General features: G+C 39.8%; 1 protein-coding gene across 3 annotated transcripts in view; it reads left to right on the top strand.

Annotated features, from left to right (window-relative positions):
- The window catches only part of THAP12 (THAP domain containing 12), a 31,543-nt gene that overhangs the window by 7,257 nt on the left and 9,429 nt on the right, over positions 1–14,857 (top strand). For 2 of the 3 annotated variants that reach the window (XM_074014830.1, XM_074014829.1), the window contains exons 1-3: positions 7,946–8,053; positions 9,463–9,557; positions 12,812–12,919. Coding sequence is in view for 1 of the 3 variants with exons in the window: in XM_005579128.4 (XP_005579185.1) it covers positions 7,933–8,053; positions 12,812–12,919 (229 nt within the window). In the remaining 2 variants the exon portion in view is untranslated. Of the gene's footprint in view, positions 1–7,932; positions 8,054–9,462; positions 9,558–12,811; positions 12,920–14,857 lie in introns of those variants that run through there. The other variant, XM_005579128.4, reaches the window with a different exon arrangement.

Below are 14,857 nucleotides of genomic sequence, written 5' to 3'. Positions count from 1 at the left end.
TGTTAGGTAAAATCCACATAAACAAAAGGTCTTTGGAGTCCTCAATAATGTAATAGTGCAGAGGAATCTGGGGACTATGAAGTTTGAGAATTGCTGCTCTAAAACGTGAGCAGCAAATTTCAAACTTTTTTTTTTTGAGGGGTCTTGCTCTGTCACTCAGGCTGGAGTGCAGTGGCAGGAGCATGGCTCATGGCTCACTGCAGCCCTAACCTCCTGGGCTCAAGTGATCTTCCAGCCTCAGCCACCCAAGTACCTGGGACTATAGGTGCCCGTCACAACCCCCGGCTAATTTTGTTTTTAAATTTTTTGTAGAGACAGGGTCTCACCACGTTGCCCAGGCTGGTCTTGGACTCCTGAGCTGAAGCAATCCCCCCTTGTTCACCCTTCCAAAGTGGTAGGATAACAGCCCATGCCCAGTGGTAGGAGACACCATGCCCAGCCTGAAGTACTTTCATATCAACTTATTTAATCTTTCAAGCAATGCTGTGAGTTGTAATAATAGTACTTCTTTTTTTTTCCTTTTTTTTTTTTTTGAGACAGTGTCTCACTGTCACCCAGGCTAAAGTGCAATGACACAATCTCCACTCATTGCAACCTCTGCCTCCTGCGCTCAAGCAATTCTCCTGCCTTATGCTCCCAAGTAGCTGGGACTGCAGGTACATACCACCATGCTTGGCTAATTTTTGTATTTTTTGTAGAAACAGGATTTCGCCATGTTGCCCAGGCTGGAACAGTATTTATATACTGTATTCTTTGTGACAGACACTGCTCTGTTATATTTCTCTGTTATATATACATTATTTCATGTTACCCTTGCAGTAAATTTTGAGGTAGTCCTTGCTTTACAGATGACCAAAGTAGGTACAGAGAGGTTAGCTAACTTTTTAAAAGGCCCTATAGGAATGTCTAAAACCTTAAGAGTAGGACGGGATAAAATATGTATTATCCAAACTTATTTGACCATGGAAACTTGTTTTTTGTTTGTTTGTTTGTTTGTTTTGTTTGTTTTGTGTTTTTTTTTTTTTTTTTTTTGGAGACAGGTTCTTACTCTGTCGCCCAGGCTGGAGTGCAGGGGCACAATCATTGCTCACTGCAGTCTCCATCTCCCAGGCTGAAACAGTCCTCCCGTCTGGGCCTCCCAAGTAGCTGGGGACCATAGGTGCACGCCACCACACTTGACTAATTTTTTAATTTTTTGTAGAAACAAGGTCTCCCTATATTGTCCAGGCTGGTCTTGAACTCCTAGGCTCAAGTGATCTGCTTGCCTTGACCTCTCAAAGTGCTGGTACTATGAGCCACCATGCCCAGTCCTTTTTTTTCTTAATGGAACAGTTCTGACTGGGCATGGTCACTCATGCCTGTAATCCCAGCACTTTGAGAGGCCGAGGCAAGAGGATGACTTAAACCTAGGAGTTTGAATTACAATGAGCTATGATTGCACCGGTGTGCTACAGCCTGGGTAACAGATTGAGGCCCTCTTTTTTTTTTTTTATTTTTTTTTTAAAAGGAACAATTCTTTGACCAGGATTCCTTGGAATACGCTTTTAGAAGTGCTGCATTAGTAGGAAACCATTGAGGGAAAAACATTAAAAACAAAACAAAGAAGTGGTCAGTGATGGTTGACTAGTGCTGAACGTGTTTAAGGTGTGTACAGAAAGTGGCTGCGTGCAGTGGCTCACACCTGTAATCCCAGCGCTTTGGGAGGTTGAGGTGGGAAGATGGCTTGAGCCTGGGAGTTTGAGACCCACCTGGGCAACATAATGACACCTTCTCTCATTACTTTAAAAATGAAATAAAAGATAGGCCAGGCACGGTGGCTCACGCCTATAATCCCAACACTTTGGGAGGCTGAAGCGGGTGGACCACCTGAGGTCAGGGGTTCAAGACCAGCCTGGCCAACATGGTGAAACCCTGACTCTACTAAAAGTACAAAAATTAGCCGGGCATGGTGGCGGGTGCCTGTAATCCCAGCTTCTCAGGAGGCTGACGCAAGAGAATAGCTTTAACCCAGGAGGCAGAGGTTGCAGTGAGCCGAGATTATGCCACTGCACTCCAGCCTGAGCAACAAGAGCAAGACCACCTAAAAAAAAAAGAAAAGTTAAAAGTGAAATAAAATCTGTACAGAAAAGTGACCATTGGATTTGGCAGAATGGGGTCATTAGTAATTGTCTTGAGCAGTTTCAGTGGAAAAGGGATAGAGCACGAGCCTCCTTTGCATTGATTTAGGAGACAGTACAGCAAGATAATTGGATGCAGTCCAAATGGATGCTTTAACAAGTTTTGCTATAAAGAGGGTCAGGGTTAAGAGAGTTTTAAAGATTGGAGACATTAGGGCATGTTTACACTGTGGGAATCATATAGTAAGATAAATGTAGGGAATTCAGATATTATATATGGAGAGGCGGAAAGTCTTAAATACCTAGAATTTTCTGGGTGCATACGTTTTCATACACATATACCCACATACGTGTACACTTGGGAGTCAGGAAAAGCTTCCCTCAAGAAATGACATTTGAGCTAAGATCTGAAGGCTGAGTCATAGTTAACTGTGCATAGGAAGTGTATAAAAAGCAGCAAGAAGAATGTAGTAGGCTGAGTAAACAGCACTGGGAAGGCCCCAGGATAGAAGTGAACACAACTGTTTATCCTGAGAGTATTGAGAAGCCACTAAAAGCTTAAGCACGGAAGAGACATTCTCAAATTGGCTTTAAAAAATACTCTGCATCATGGAGAAGGGGTTAGAGAAGGGCAGATGACCAGTTTGGAAGAGATACTAGTAGACCAGGTAAAAAATTGTGGTAGCTTGAACCAGGGTGTTATTAATGGAGAGAAGCAAATGGATTTGGGGAGTCATTCCACTGTGCTAAGGGAAAGTCTACAGAATCTGGAGTATAGGGAACAGAACAGTGACAGGGAGAGCTGGGAAAGGGGAGGCATTGGTAAAAATTTGAGACAATTATGTAAGTGGGTATATATGTATATAAATATATATACATGTTCATAATACACATATGTGAAAAGACTTATTGTGGTTTTATATATATATATATATATATATATATATTTTTTTTTTTTTAGACGGAATCTCGCTCTCTTGCCAGGCTGGAGTGCAGTGGCGCGATCTTGGCTTACTGCAACCTCCGCTTCTTGGGTTCAAGCGATTCTTCTGCCTCAGCCTCCCGGTCATATATAATTTTTATAATATTATTCGTGTAAAAACGTATACACAGAAGAGCTACGTGCGGTGACTCATGCCTGTAATTCTAGCACTTTGGGAGGCCGAGGCAGGACGATCACTTCACCCAGGAGTTTGAGCCTAGCCTGGGCAACATGGTGAAACCCCATCTCTACAAATAATACAAAAAATTAGCTGGGCGTGGTGGTGCATGCCTGTAGTCCCAGCTACTTGGGAGACTGAGGTGGGAGAATCGCTTGAACCCAGGAGGTGGAGGCTGTAGTGAGCCGAGATTGCACCATTGTATTCCAGCCTGGGCAACGGAGTGAGCTTCTCTCTCTCTTTCTCTCTCTCTCTCTCAAAAGAAAAAAAAAACCCGAAAAACATATGCACGGAAGATCACAGATGGTAACTGTACATCATGTTGGATTTTTAGAGTAACATAGCCATGAAAATTTCACCGGGATTTAAAAAAAATACAGTATTACTAGCATCCCAAACTTCCTCTGCTCCAAGGTCGTCCCAGCCATTATCCCATTCTCCCCAGTGGTAGCCACTGTGACTTCACATACCTTGAATTAGTTAGGTTTTGGGGGAAAGAGGGAGAATGAGTGGAAGCTTTATTGTTGTTTGAGATATAGAACATAAACAGCACCTCAGTAGCCTCTTTTGTGCCCACTACCAGTTGTTACCCTCCCCAAATGTGTCTACTATTCCATCACTGTGTTGAGGCAGGGCCAGACCACCCCATATTCAAAGATTCACTAGAAGGTCTTACAGGACTCAGTATATGGTTGTACTCACAGTGAAGATTTATTGCAGCATTGTAGTAAGGATACACATCTGGATGATAAGGGAAAAAGACACAGGCACAGTCTGAAGGAATTCATGTATAGGCTTTCCTATGCTCTCTCCTTCCCATGAGGGGTCACCCAGAGTCCATTTTTCCCCAGTGGTGGAAATGTAGCAACACATGTGCCATGTTTCTGTGGAGAGAAGACCGTTAGAGACCTAGTGTCCAAGGTTTTCACTGGGGCCTGATCACATAGGCAGCCTCTGCCTGGCATGTAATAAAATTCCAGATTCCTAGAAGGGATGACAGGTGTTCAGCATAAATCATGTTGTTTGCACAAATAGTCTAGGCACATTGAGCTGATTATCAGTTAGGAAAAGTTTTATTTCCATTTACCAACCGAGTTCCCGGATACCAGCCCAAGGTCCTTAACAAACAGGCCTTTCTAAGGACAGCAGCCTCAGGCCTGCTGTGTTAACTCTTTTTCTGAACAATCACTATAAATGAGTTTTGCCTATTCTTGAATTTCATATCAAAGGAATCCTGTAGTATGTACTCCTGGCTGCTTCTGCTTAACATTACATTTGTGAGATTGTAGATAGTTTGTTCATTTCATAGCCAAGTAGTATTCCATTGAATGACTATACCACAATTTATCCATTCTACTGTTGATGGGCAAAGTTATTTCACCTTCTCCCCGATATTTGGTATTACCTCTTTTACATTGCAGTCATTCTTGTGGGTATGTAGTAATTTGTCATGGTTTGTTTTTTTTTTTTTTTTTTTTTGAGACGGAGTCTTGCTTTGTCGCCCAGGCTGGAGTGCAGTGGCGGGATCTCAGCTCACTGCAAGCTCTGCCTCCCAGGTTTATGCCATTCTCCTGCCTCAGCCTCCCGAGTAGCTGGGACTACAGGCGCCAGCCACCTCGCCCGGCTAGTTTTTTGTATTTTTTAGTAGAGATGGGGTTTCACCGTGTTAACCAAGATGGTCTAGATCTCCTGACCTCGTGATCCGCCTGTCTCGGCCTCCCAAAGTGCTGGGATTACAGGCTTGAGCCACTGCGCCTGGCCTGTTAATGGTTTTAATTAGCATTTCCCTGATGGCAAATGAGATTGAGCATTTTTTTCATATATGTATTGCCATTTTTATTACCTTTTTATTATAAAGTGCCTGTTCAAGACCCTTTGCCAGTTTTTATGTTGGGTTATTTATTTGTAGTTCTTCATATATATTTTGAATGCAAGTCCGCTGTTAGATATATGTATTGCAAATATCTGACATTTTGTGGTCTACCATTTCACTCTTAAATGGCTTCTTTTAATGAAGAAAAGTTACTAACTTTAAAGTAACCTAATTTATAAATCTTTTCCTCTAGTGTTTGTGCTCTCTGTTGCCTTAAGAGATCTTTATTCCAAGGTCATGAAGATAATCTCCTGTGTTACCTTTTAGTGGCTTTATTGTTTTACCTTTCATATTTGATCTACAATCACTTGGAATTTATTTTCGTATATGGTGTACAAATGGGAGTTAAGATTTGTTTTTTTAATGTGGATATTCAACTAACTCAACCCTATTTATTGAAAAAGAAAACTCCGTATTTGCTGCTGTTCAAAGCTCCCTTTAAGTATCTGTAGTGCCCTGTTTTGTTTCATTGTTCTGTCCTTCTGCCAGGAAGTAATAAACTTTACAGTAAGTCTTAATATCTGGTAGTGTAATTCTTTCAACCTCCTTTTTTTTCTCTCTCAAGATTGTCTTGGTTATCCTGGGTTCTTTAAATTTGTGTATAAAAAGTTTTAGAATAATTAGTCATTTCTTTCTCTTGCTCTCTCTCACAAACTTATTGGGCTTGTGATTATATTGAATTAGTAAATGGGTTTGGGGAAAATTGACATCTTTATAATTTAGTGTGTCAGTTCATAAACTTATGTATTTATTTAAGTTTGCTTTAAAAAGATTATTAGAGGTCTTGCGCATCTTTCACTAGATCTATTCTTAAGTAGTTCATATAGAAAGACAGGTGTATTTAATTAGGCTGTCTGCCTGATGCCCATTCTGTTCTTGATTGTCTGAATAAGAGTTGCTGTTGATATCAGAAAGCTGCTTCAACTTAGTTCAGAGGTAATATGTACAGTATTGCTCTGTGTGGAAGGTCTCCAGAGATTTAAGAATTTAAAAAACAACTGTAGCAGTATGGCAGATTATTTTATAGTGAAATAGTTTTTATACTTAATATTTGGATTTTGAAACATGAAATGTTTATAATCATAATGTACAACTGTGTACAAGTGTGATGAAATTGTGAACATCTTAGGCGTCATTACTGTGAGCAGTGTAATACTTGTTGGTCAAATGAAATGCTGTACAATTTAGCTGTAGTTTTTTAAAAATCATAGCATTTTACCATGATTTTACATTTTTAGAAGAGAATTAAGTGTCAGGGGCAGGTGTGTTGGGGAAAGGTGGACAATAGTGTTAAAACATAAAAAAAAAATATTGTGATGTAATTATAAAGGAATATGTTGGGCCGGGCGCGGTGGCTCATGACTGTAATCCCAGCACTTTGGAAGGCCAAGGCGGGCGGATCACCTGAGATCCGGAGTTCGAGACCAGGTTGGCCAACATGGTGAAACCCTATCTCTACTATAAATACAAAAATTAGTTGGGTATGGTGTTGCACACCTATAATCTCAGCTCCTCGGGGAGCTGAGGCAGGAGAATCGCTTGAACCTGGGAGGCAGAGGTTGCATTGAGCTGTGATCATGCCACTACACTCCACCCTGGGCGACAGAGTGAGACACCATCTCAAAAAAATAATTTGTGACACTGTTTATCCACGGCAGGACTTTTATTCTCAGAAATTTGAGGGATGGGCCGGGCACGGTGGCTCACATCTGTAATCCCAGCACTTTGGGAGGCCGAGGTGGGTGGATCACCTGAGGTCGGGAGTTCGAGACCAGCCTGACCAACATGGAGAAACCCCATCTCTCCTAAAAATACAAGATTAGCCAGGTGTGGTAACACACACCTGTGATGCAAGCTACATGGGAGGCTAAGGCAGGAGAATCGCTTGAACTCGGGAGGCAGAGGTTGCAGTGAGCCAGGATCATGGCATTGCACTGCAGCCTGGGCAACAAGAGCAAAACTCTGTCTCAAAAAAAAAAAAAAAAAGAAATTCGAGGAAAGATCCGGTTGTGACTTTAGCAGGTTACTTAATATTTCTGTGCCTTGGTTTCTTCATCTGCACAAGGGAGATAATAATAGTACCCATCTTTGGAAAGGACTTAGAACAGTGTCTGGCTCATAATAAGTGCTTATTATTAGTTTTTCTGAAAATATTTAAGCACTGAGAGGGCATGGACTTTGTCTTGTTCCCTGTCTTCAGTACTTTTTGTGTACTGGATTGTGTAGACACAGTCCCTGCGTTCATGGAGCTTGCAATCTAGTCAACACATATTACTATAGATAATAATTTGTGTTCATAGGAAGATAAACGAATACAGCCTTTATGCTTCCCTTAGAAACTAGTTATTTAAAGAACATCTAATTACTGATTTTCAACAGTGACAGTGTTGTTTCGTTTGCTTGTTGAAGTTGAAATCCTGAAGGGAATGTTAGGCTGTTAGCCTTGTGGCTATGCAGCTTTCTGCTTGTTCTACTGATGGTTGGATCTTCTCTGATGTCTGGAGTTGGAAGATGCCGGTTTCAGTTCTAATTCTGCTGCTGATTTTGTACTTGCCTCCAAGCAAGTTACTTCTTAACCTTGTCTGTAATTGAAGTGTTGTTACTAAATGATTTCTAAGGTTTTTTCCAACTGTTATTTTGTTATTAATAAAATTCTCCAAATTATGTTCTCAGGGAGGGGAGCAGGAATCCGTTGTTATTAATATATGTTTGCCTTAAAACTGCAGGCTGAAATTTAAATGCTGAGCTCATTTTCATAATTGTGTTTTGGTTTTATTTATAGATGCCAGAAGTGGGTGGAGAACTGTAGGAGAGCAGACTTAGAAGATAAAACACCTGATCAGCTAAATAAACATTATCGATTATGTGCCAAACATTTTGAGACCTCTATGATCTGTAGAACTGTGAGTAATAGAAGAGCTTGGTGTCTCTCTGTTTGTCTTGATTTCTCTCTCTGTCACTCTGTCTGGTTGGAAATGTAAGTATTTGCCAATGTTGGAAAGTATTCCTATATCCTGCCACTTTAAGATGAAGACAGATTTGGAGCTGAATAGTATCTGTTTTGTTCTTAAAATCTGATTTTGCCAGTCACCTATAATCCCAGCACTTTGGGAGGCCGAGGCAGGAAGACCACTTGAGCTCAAGAGTTTTGAGACCAGCCTGGGCAACATGGCCAGACGCCATATCTACAGAAAATACCAAAAAAACTAGCCAGGTGTGGTGACGTATGCCTGTAGTCCCAGCTACTTGGGAAGCTGAGATGGGAGGATCACTTGAGCTTAGGAAGTCAGGGCTGCAGTGAGTTGTGTTCATGCCACTCCACTCCACTCTGGGTAACAGAATGAGAGCTTGTCTGGAAAAAAACCCAAAATGATGAAAAAAGAAAAAAAGAAAGAAAGAAAAACTCCTCTGTGTCTGATGCCCCGTTTCTATTCACCCGAGGTAACTACTTTTTTTTTTTAAAGACAGTCTCGCTTTGTCACCCAGGCTGGAGTGCAGTGGTGCTCTCTCAGCTCACTGCAACCTCTGCCACCTCCCCCACCTCCTGGGCTCAAGCGATTTTCTCTCCTCAGCCTCTCAAGTAGCTGGGATTACAGGCACGTGCCACCACACCCAGCTAATTTTTGTATTTTTAGTAGAGATGGGGTTTCACCATGTTGGCCAGGCTAGTCTCAAACTCCTGACCTCAAGTGACCCGCCCACCTCGGCCTCCCAAAGTGCTGGGATTACATGTATGAGCCACCACACCCGGCTGAGGTAACCACTTTTAAATATTATTTAGTTTTCAGAAAAATTTTAGATGATTATAAAAGTATATATTTAAGGTAAAGTTGGTGTTTTTATTTCGAGCTGTTTAGAGCTTTTTTATGAGTAAAATTTTCATCTTGGAATGGAGCTCTTGTTTTCATGTTTTTGTATGTACTATTAGAACCAACTCTTAATTTTTATGTGCTAGATGTAATAGTAAACAAATTATCCAGGTAATGTGGAAAAACATTTCCATCAATAGTATGTAATTTCATATCAAGACCAGTTAATTGTGTGAGCTTGGCCAAGTCACTTCCCCTCTCTGGGCCCCAGTTCCTAATAAGGAGATTAGACCAGGTAATTCCTGAGTTCTAAGATTTTTAACCCTCTGTGATTCTCTTGCTGTGATTTATGAAAGGCACAAATAAGGCAAATTTGATTGAAATGAAGCAGAATTGTTTCAGTGTAACTAATGTAACACCTCAGATATTGGGATAGACATAAACTTGATTCGAAGGTACACTATATGTTGTTATGCAGCAATTTATTTTGATATTTTTTTCAGATACATTTTGCAGAGGCATCAGAAAACTAAAGAATGATTGGGTTATTTTATTTCTCAAAATTAATTGAAGCAGATACTTGTGAAGTCATTGGGAGGTGAGCCAGTTCCGGTTCAACAGTTTAATCACAAATATTTGAGGAATATTTTTGCCTTAATTTGTTAAGAGGGTAATAATGATCAACCGAAATAAAAGGTTTCATATGTTTAAAAGGCAAACTACTTTTATGTTCTTGACATTAAGTAAAAATATCCCAAATTATTTTAAATACATTTGCCATATGCATTTTTGCATTTTTATTTTAGTAATAAATATGGTCTCTTAATTAGATAATTCTAACCAGATTGTGAGAAATTTAAAGCATAGTTCATTCTTACATTCTTTAGAGAATAGAACAGAAAGATGAGCCAGGTTTGCTTTTTTAATTTCTAAATGATTCTTCAATCCTGAATAAATGAATCCGAATGTGAGAAAATGTTCTTTCTATACATCTAGGAGATGTTATTAAAAACTGGATTTCTGGGCTGGGTATGGTAGCTCACGCCTGTAATCCCAGCACTTTGGGAGGCTGAGGTGGGCGGATCATTTGCGGTCAGGAGTTCGAGACCAGCCTGGCCAACAGGGGGAAACCCCTTCTCTACTAAAAATACAAAAAAAAAAAGAAAAATTTGCTGGGCATGGTGGTGCACGCCTGTAATCACAGCTGCTCAGGAGGCTGAAATAGAAGAATCGCTTGAACCCAGGAGGCTGAGGTTGCAGTGAGCCAAGATTGTGCCACCGTATTTCAGTCTTGGTGACAGAGTGAGACTGTGTTTCAAAAACGAACAAGCAAACAAAAACCCCTGGATTTTCTGATATCCATATCTAAATGTTTAAGAGTTTTGGCTTTATTAGTTTGACATTGAAGATCTCATCAGTGGCAAGGCACAGTGGCACGTGTCTGTAGTCCCAGCTACTTAGGAGTCTAAGGCTGAAGGATTGCTTGAGCCTAGGAGTTCAGAGCCAGCCTGGGCAACATGATGATGAGACCCTGTCTTTAAACAAACAGACAAAAAAAAAAAAATCTCATCAGTAAACATTCATGACTACTGAATTTGGCCTGAGCCAAATATTTTATTATTTTGATGCTAGAGTAAGATTATTGTTTCATGCTCAAACCTTAATTCAGCAGTTAAAAATTAAATCTTGATACTGCGATACTTGATATCATAAGCAGTAATTGAATATTGTCTTCTTTGGCATGTGTCCTTGTAAATATTTATATTTTTCTTATTTTTATTATTATTTTTTGAGACAGGGTCTCGCTCTGTTGCCTAAGCTGGGGTGCAGTGGTGCAATCATGGCTCACTACAGCCTCGACCTCCCAGGCTCAAGCAATCCTTCCCGTTCAGCCTCCCAAGCAGCTGGGACTACAGGCATGTGCCACCATACCTGGCTAATTTTTGTATTTTTTGTAGAGATGGAGTTTTGCCATGTTACCTAAGCTGGTCTTGAACTCCTGGGGTCAAGCTGTCTACCAGGCCATGGCTTCCCAAAGTGTTGGAATTACAGGTGTGAGCCAACATTCTTGGCCAAAATAAATATTTATAAAATGTCATTTTTTTCTTTCACATATTCTGTTTTCCGATCTATAATGTCATTGCTTTATTTGCAAATAGAAAATCATTTGATTTGACTTAAAAATTTGTTAAAATGTTTTTTTCCTCCCCTCCTTATTTAATAATTGGTAAGATATCGAAAGTTGATTGTGTATTTGTATTTGCTTATTTTGGGGACATTTGCTCAGTGTGAAAGATGGGGGAGCTTTGAGTATAATAACTTGTACCCCCTTCAGTGATTGTGTCCCTAACCAATTCCTCATTCAGCCTCCCTGGTAGATTCAGGATCACGAGCCCAGAACTAGAAGTTGAGGGTTACTAGGAAGTCAGAGAATCATCTTTGTGCTTTCTGTTATGGCATGGAATTGAACTAGAAAATATTGACTCTGAATAGAAATTCATCCCAAATGTGTTTAACAACTCTTTGGGTACAACCCAAGATAGTGTGTTCCATTTAGATACATGTTTTCCCTTCATGTCTTCCTGACCTCCCTCCTTTGGGTGAACAAATTTAGAAGTTGTTATTTTTGTTTGGCATGTTCTTTGAACATGCTTAGATATTTTGAAATAATCACTGCTTCCAAGAAAGCTTGTTTAAATGAAGTATGTTTTATCTTTATCATTGCAAATTGAGGAAGAAATTAAAGGCACTATTTCTTTGGACTGTCTGAGAGGAGTGTAATAGCAGTTATTTATTACTCTCCCTCTTAATAAGCTTCTTGTCTCTTACCCAGCCTCCTCAGGGCTGGCAGTAGGGCTGTTACCATCTAAGTATATATCCAGCTTCTAGCCAAGTTGGATGAAATTAACAGGAAGTAGGGTAAAGTATGATCATTCTTTCATAAGATCATTAGGACTTGAAAGAAATATAGAAATACCTAGATTATCATTTGCAAAAATGTGATTATGTATATCAGTATCACTTGTGGTGTGAGAGTTGGTTTCATGTGGCACATGAATCAATTTTTATTTTAGAAGTTTTGTAGTATGTGTTAAAAACATAAAATTTTTAAAAACGTAAGATAAAAACATCAGATCATTCTGCCTACAGTTTTTATTACTTAAGACAGTGTGAGTAGATTGTGTAAAAATACAGATGGTAATATAACTGAAATGGCAAGCATTATGATCGTTAAGTATGTGAATAATTTCATTTTGGGAAATGTTGAAATAGTTCCATACCAGAATTTTATTCAGAAAAAGAAACTGGGGCCCAAAAAGGGAAAGTAATTTAGCCAAGGTGTCTTAGTGAGTCATTCACTGGTAGAGTTTGGACTAGTTCCTAGGTCTCCTGGGTCCCAGTCCAATATTTTCACTGTACCTTGATACTTCTCAGTAATATTAGCAAAAGTGGAACATTAGGTAAAATAGGGATGCATTATTATGGAACATACAAGAGTGCAGATTATTTTGGGAGACTTGTACCTCCTGTAGATTGTGGGCTCTTGGAAGGACAGGAAGATAAAGTAGCTGGGATGCTGAATTAGAAACAGATACGCAAAATGCAAGCACATTTTATGTTTTATGCCTACCTTCAATTCAGTTTCTTAATTTATAATAAGATTGCCAGAAGGGCAAATGCAGGTACAGTTGGAAATAGTAGACTGACCTGAACTGACATCAAGTTCTATAAGCCTCTATACTTTAGAGCTGGAGTTGAAGGAATATTGTGGAGGTCATTAACATAGAATTTTATTGATATGTAATATATTTATAAGGATCATATCTGAATTAACACATTTTTCTTTTTCAGAGTCCTTATAGGACAGTTCTTCGAGATAATGCAATACCAACAATATTTGATCTTACCAGTCATTTGAACAACCCACATAGTAGACACAGAAAACGAATAAAAGAACTGGTATGTCTGTGTACTTTCAGCTTTCCCACCTTCCCCCATAATACTATGAAATCAAATATGGATGCATTTATGTTAAATTAATCCAAGTTACTCTCTATTTCAGAAGTAATGTAATGGGAAATAAATGTTATGGTAAATAGTAGCCTGGATGTGAGATGATGAGTTTTAGTATTTAAATTGGAAAATCTCCCTCAAATTTAGCCAGTTGATACTGTTGAGTTGGTCCAGAGTGTGCTATTAATTATAGGCCACTAGCTCATTCCCTTCTGGGGAAGAAGGAGAAAGCTACCTTTTCTTTTGTAGTAAGGAAAATAGAGCTGAGGTGTTTCCAGAGTTCAGCACAAAGGAATAAAGAAAGGGAAAGTGTAAAAGTGGAGACATGGAATGTTTTAAAGATAAGGCTTCTGTCACTATTAAATATGGACAGAGTTTAGAAAAAAAACATCGAAATCTCTGTTTATGGCATAATTTACACAATTCTTATATTCCTTAGATATCCTTCAGTTCTGAGGATTGACACCTATCTGTATTTTGTTGACCTTAGGTGAACGGAAGTATAGTAACTCCTTAGTCCATGGCTTTCTGTCATCATTGCCACTAGCAAGGCCCTTATTTTGCTTTATTATTTTTCCTTCTTCACCCACTATTACCATTACCATTCCTTCCCCTGCCAGTTGGTGTCCATGCTAGTGTATTTAATGTATGTCCTATCAGTTCACCTACTGTGTGCTTTTTAAAGATAGCATTTATCTAATTTTCCTTATTCTATGCTTACCATATTTAGATATTTTATCCATTTGGAGTTTGTATGACATACAGTAGGGATCTATAATAACTTTTTCTCCTTGTAGAGAAACTGTTTTCCCAACATGGTCTGTTAATCCTTCCTTTCCTCTACTGGTGTAAAATGCCACCTCTGTTATATAACAAGTTTACATAAGGCTGTTTTGGGGAGTTCTGTTCCATTTCACTGTATTATTTGTTTGCAGCTATGCCGCACTGTTTCATTACCATGGCTTTGTAATACATCTAACTTTCTTTTTTTTTTTTTTTTTTTTTTTTTTTTTTTGAGACGGAGTCTTGCTCTGCCGCCCAGGCTGGAGTGCAGTGGCCGGATCTCAGCTCACTGCAAGCTCCGCCTCCCGGGTTCACGCCATTCTCCTGCCTCAGCCTCCCGAGCAGCTGGGACTACAGGCGCCGCCACCTCGCCCGGCTAGTTTTTTTGTATTTTTTAGTAGAGACGGGGTTTCACCGTGTCAGCCAGGATGGTCTCGATCTCCTGACCTCGTGATCCGCCCGCCTCGGCCTCCCAAAGTGCTGGGATTACAGGCTTGAGCCACCGCGCCCGGCCTAACTTTCAAATAAGGTGATTGTTTAACTCTTCTTTTTCTTAACTATTTGTGGACCTTTATTCCTCCATATGAATTTTTTTTTTTTCCCTAGACAGGGTCTCACTCTGTCACCCAGGCTGGAGTGCAGTGGCATAATCTTGGCTAACTGCAACCTCCACCTGCCGGTTTCCAGCAATTCTTCCTGCCTCAGCCTCCAGAGTAGCTGAGACTACAGGCCCTCACCACTATGCCTGACTAATTTTGTGTTTTTGGTGGAGACACGGTTTTACCATGTCAGCCAGGCTGGTCTCGAACTCCTGACCTCAAGTGATCTGCCCGCCTCGGTCTCCCAAAGTGCTGGGATTATAGACACGAGCCACTGTGCCTGGGCTTTTGAATTTGAAAGTCCTTTTGTCAAGTTCTCCTAGAAATGATTTTGGGATTTTCATTATAATTGCTTTGAATTGACATCTTTACAATATTAGCAATTATAAATTTATTACTAGTTTAGTATTACTAATGTTAGTAAATGAATATTACTAGTTTACTATTACAGTATAAACTATTGTAAAGTATTAACTAGTTCCATCCATGAATAGAAAAAAAA

Source organism: Macaca fascicularis, chromosome 14 (assembly GCF_037993035.2).
Source record: "Macaca fascicularis isolate 582-1 chromosome 14, T2T-MFA8v1.1".
Taxonomy (NCBI): Eukaryota; Metazoa; Chordata; class Mammalia; order Primates; family Cercopithecidae; genus Macaca; species Macaca fascicularis.
Note: the sequence above shows the minus strand (reverse complement) of the source record. Positions and strands in the feature narration are given on the sequence as shown.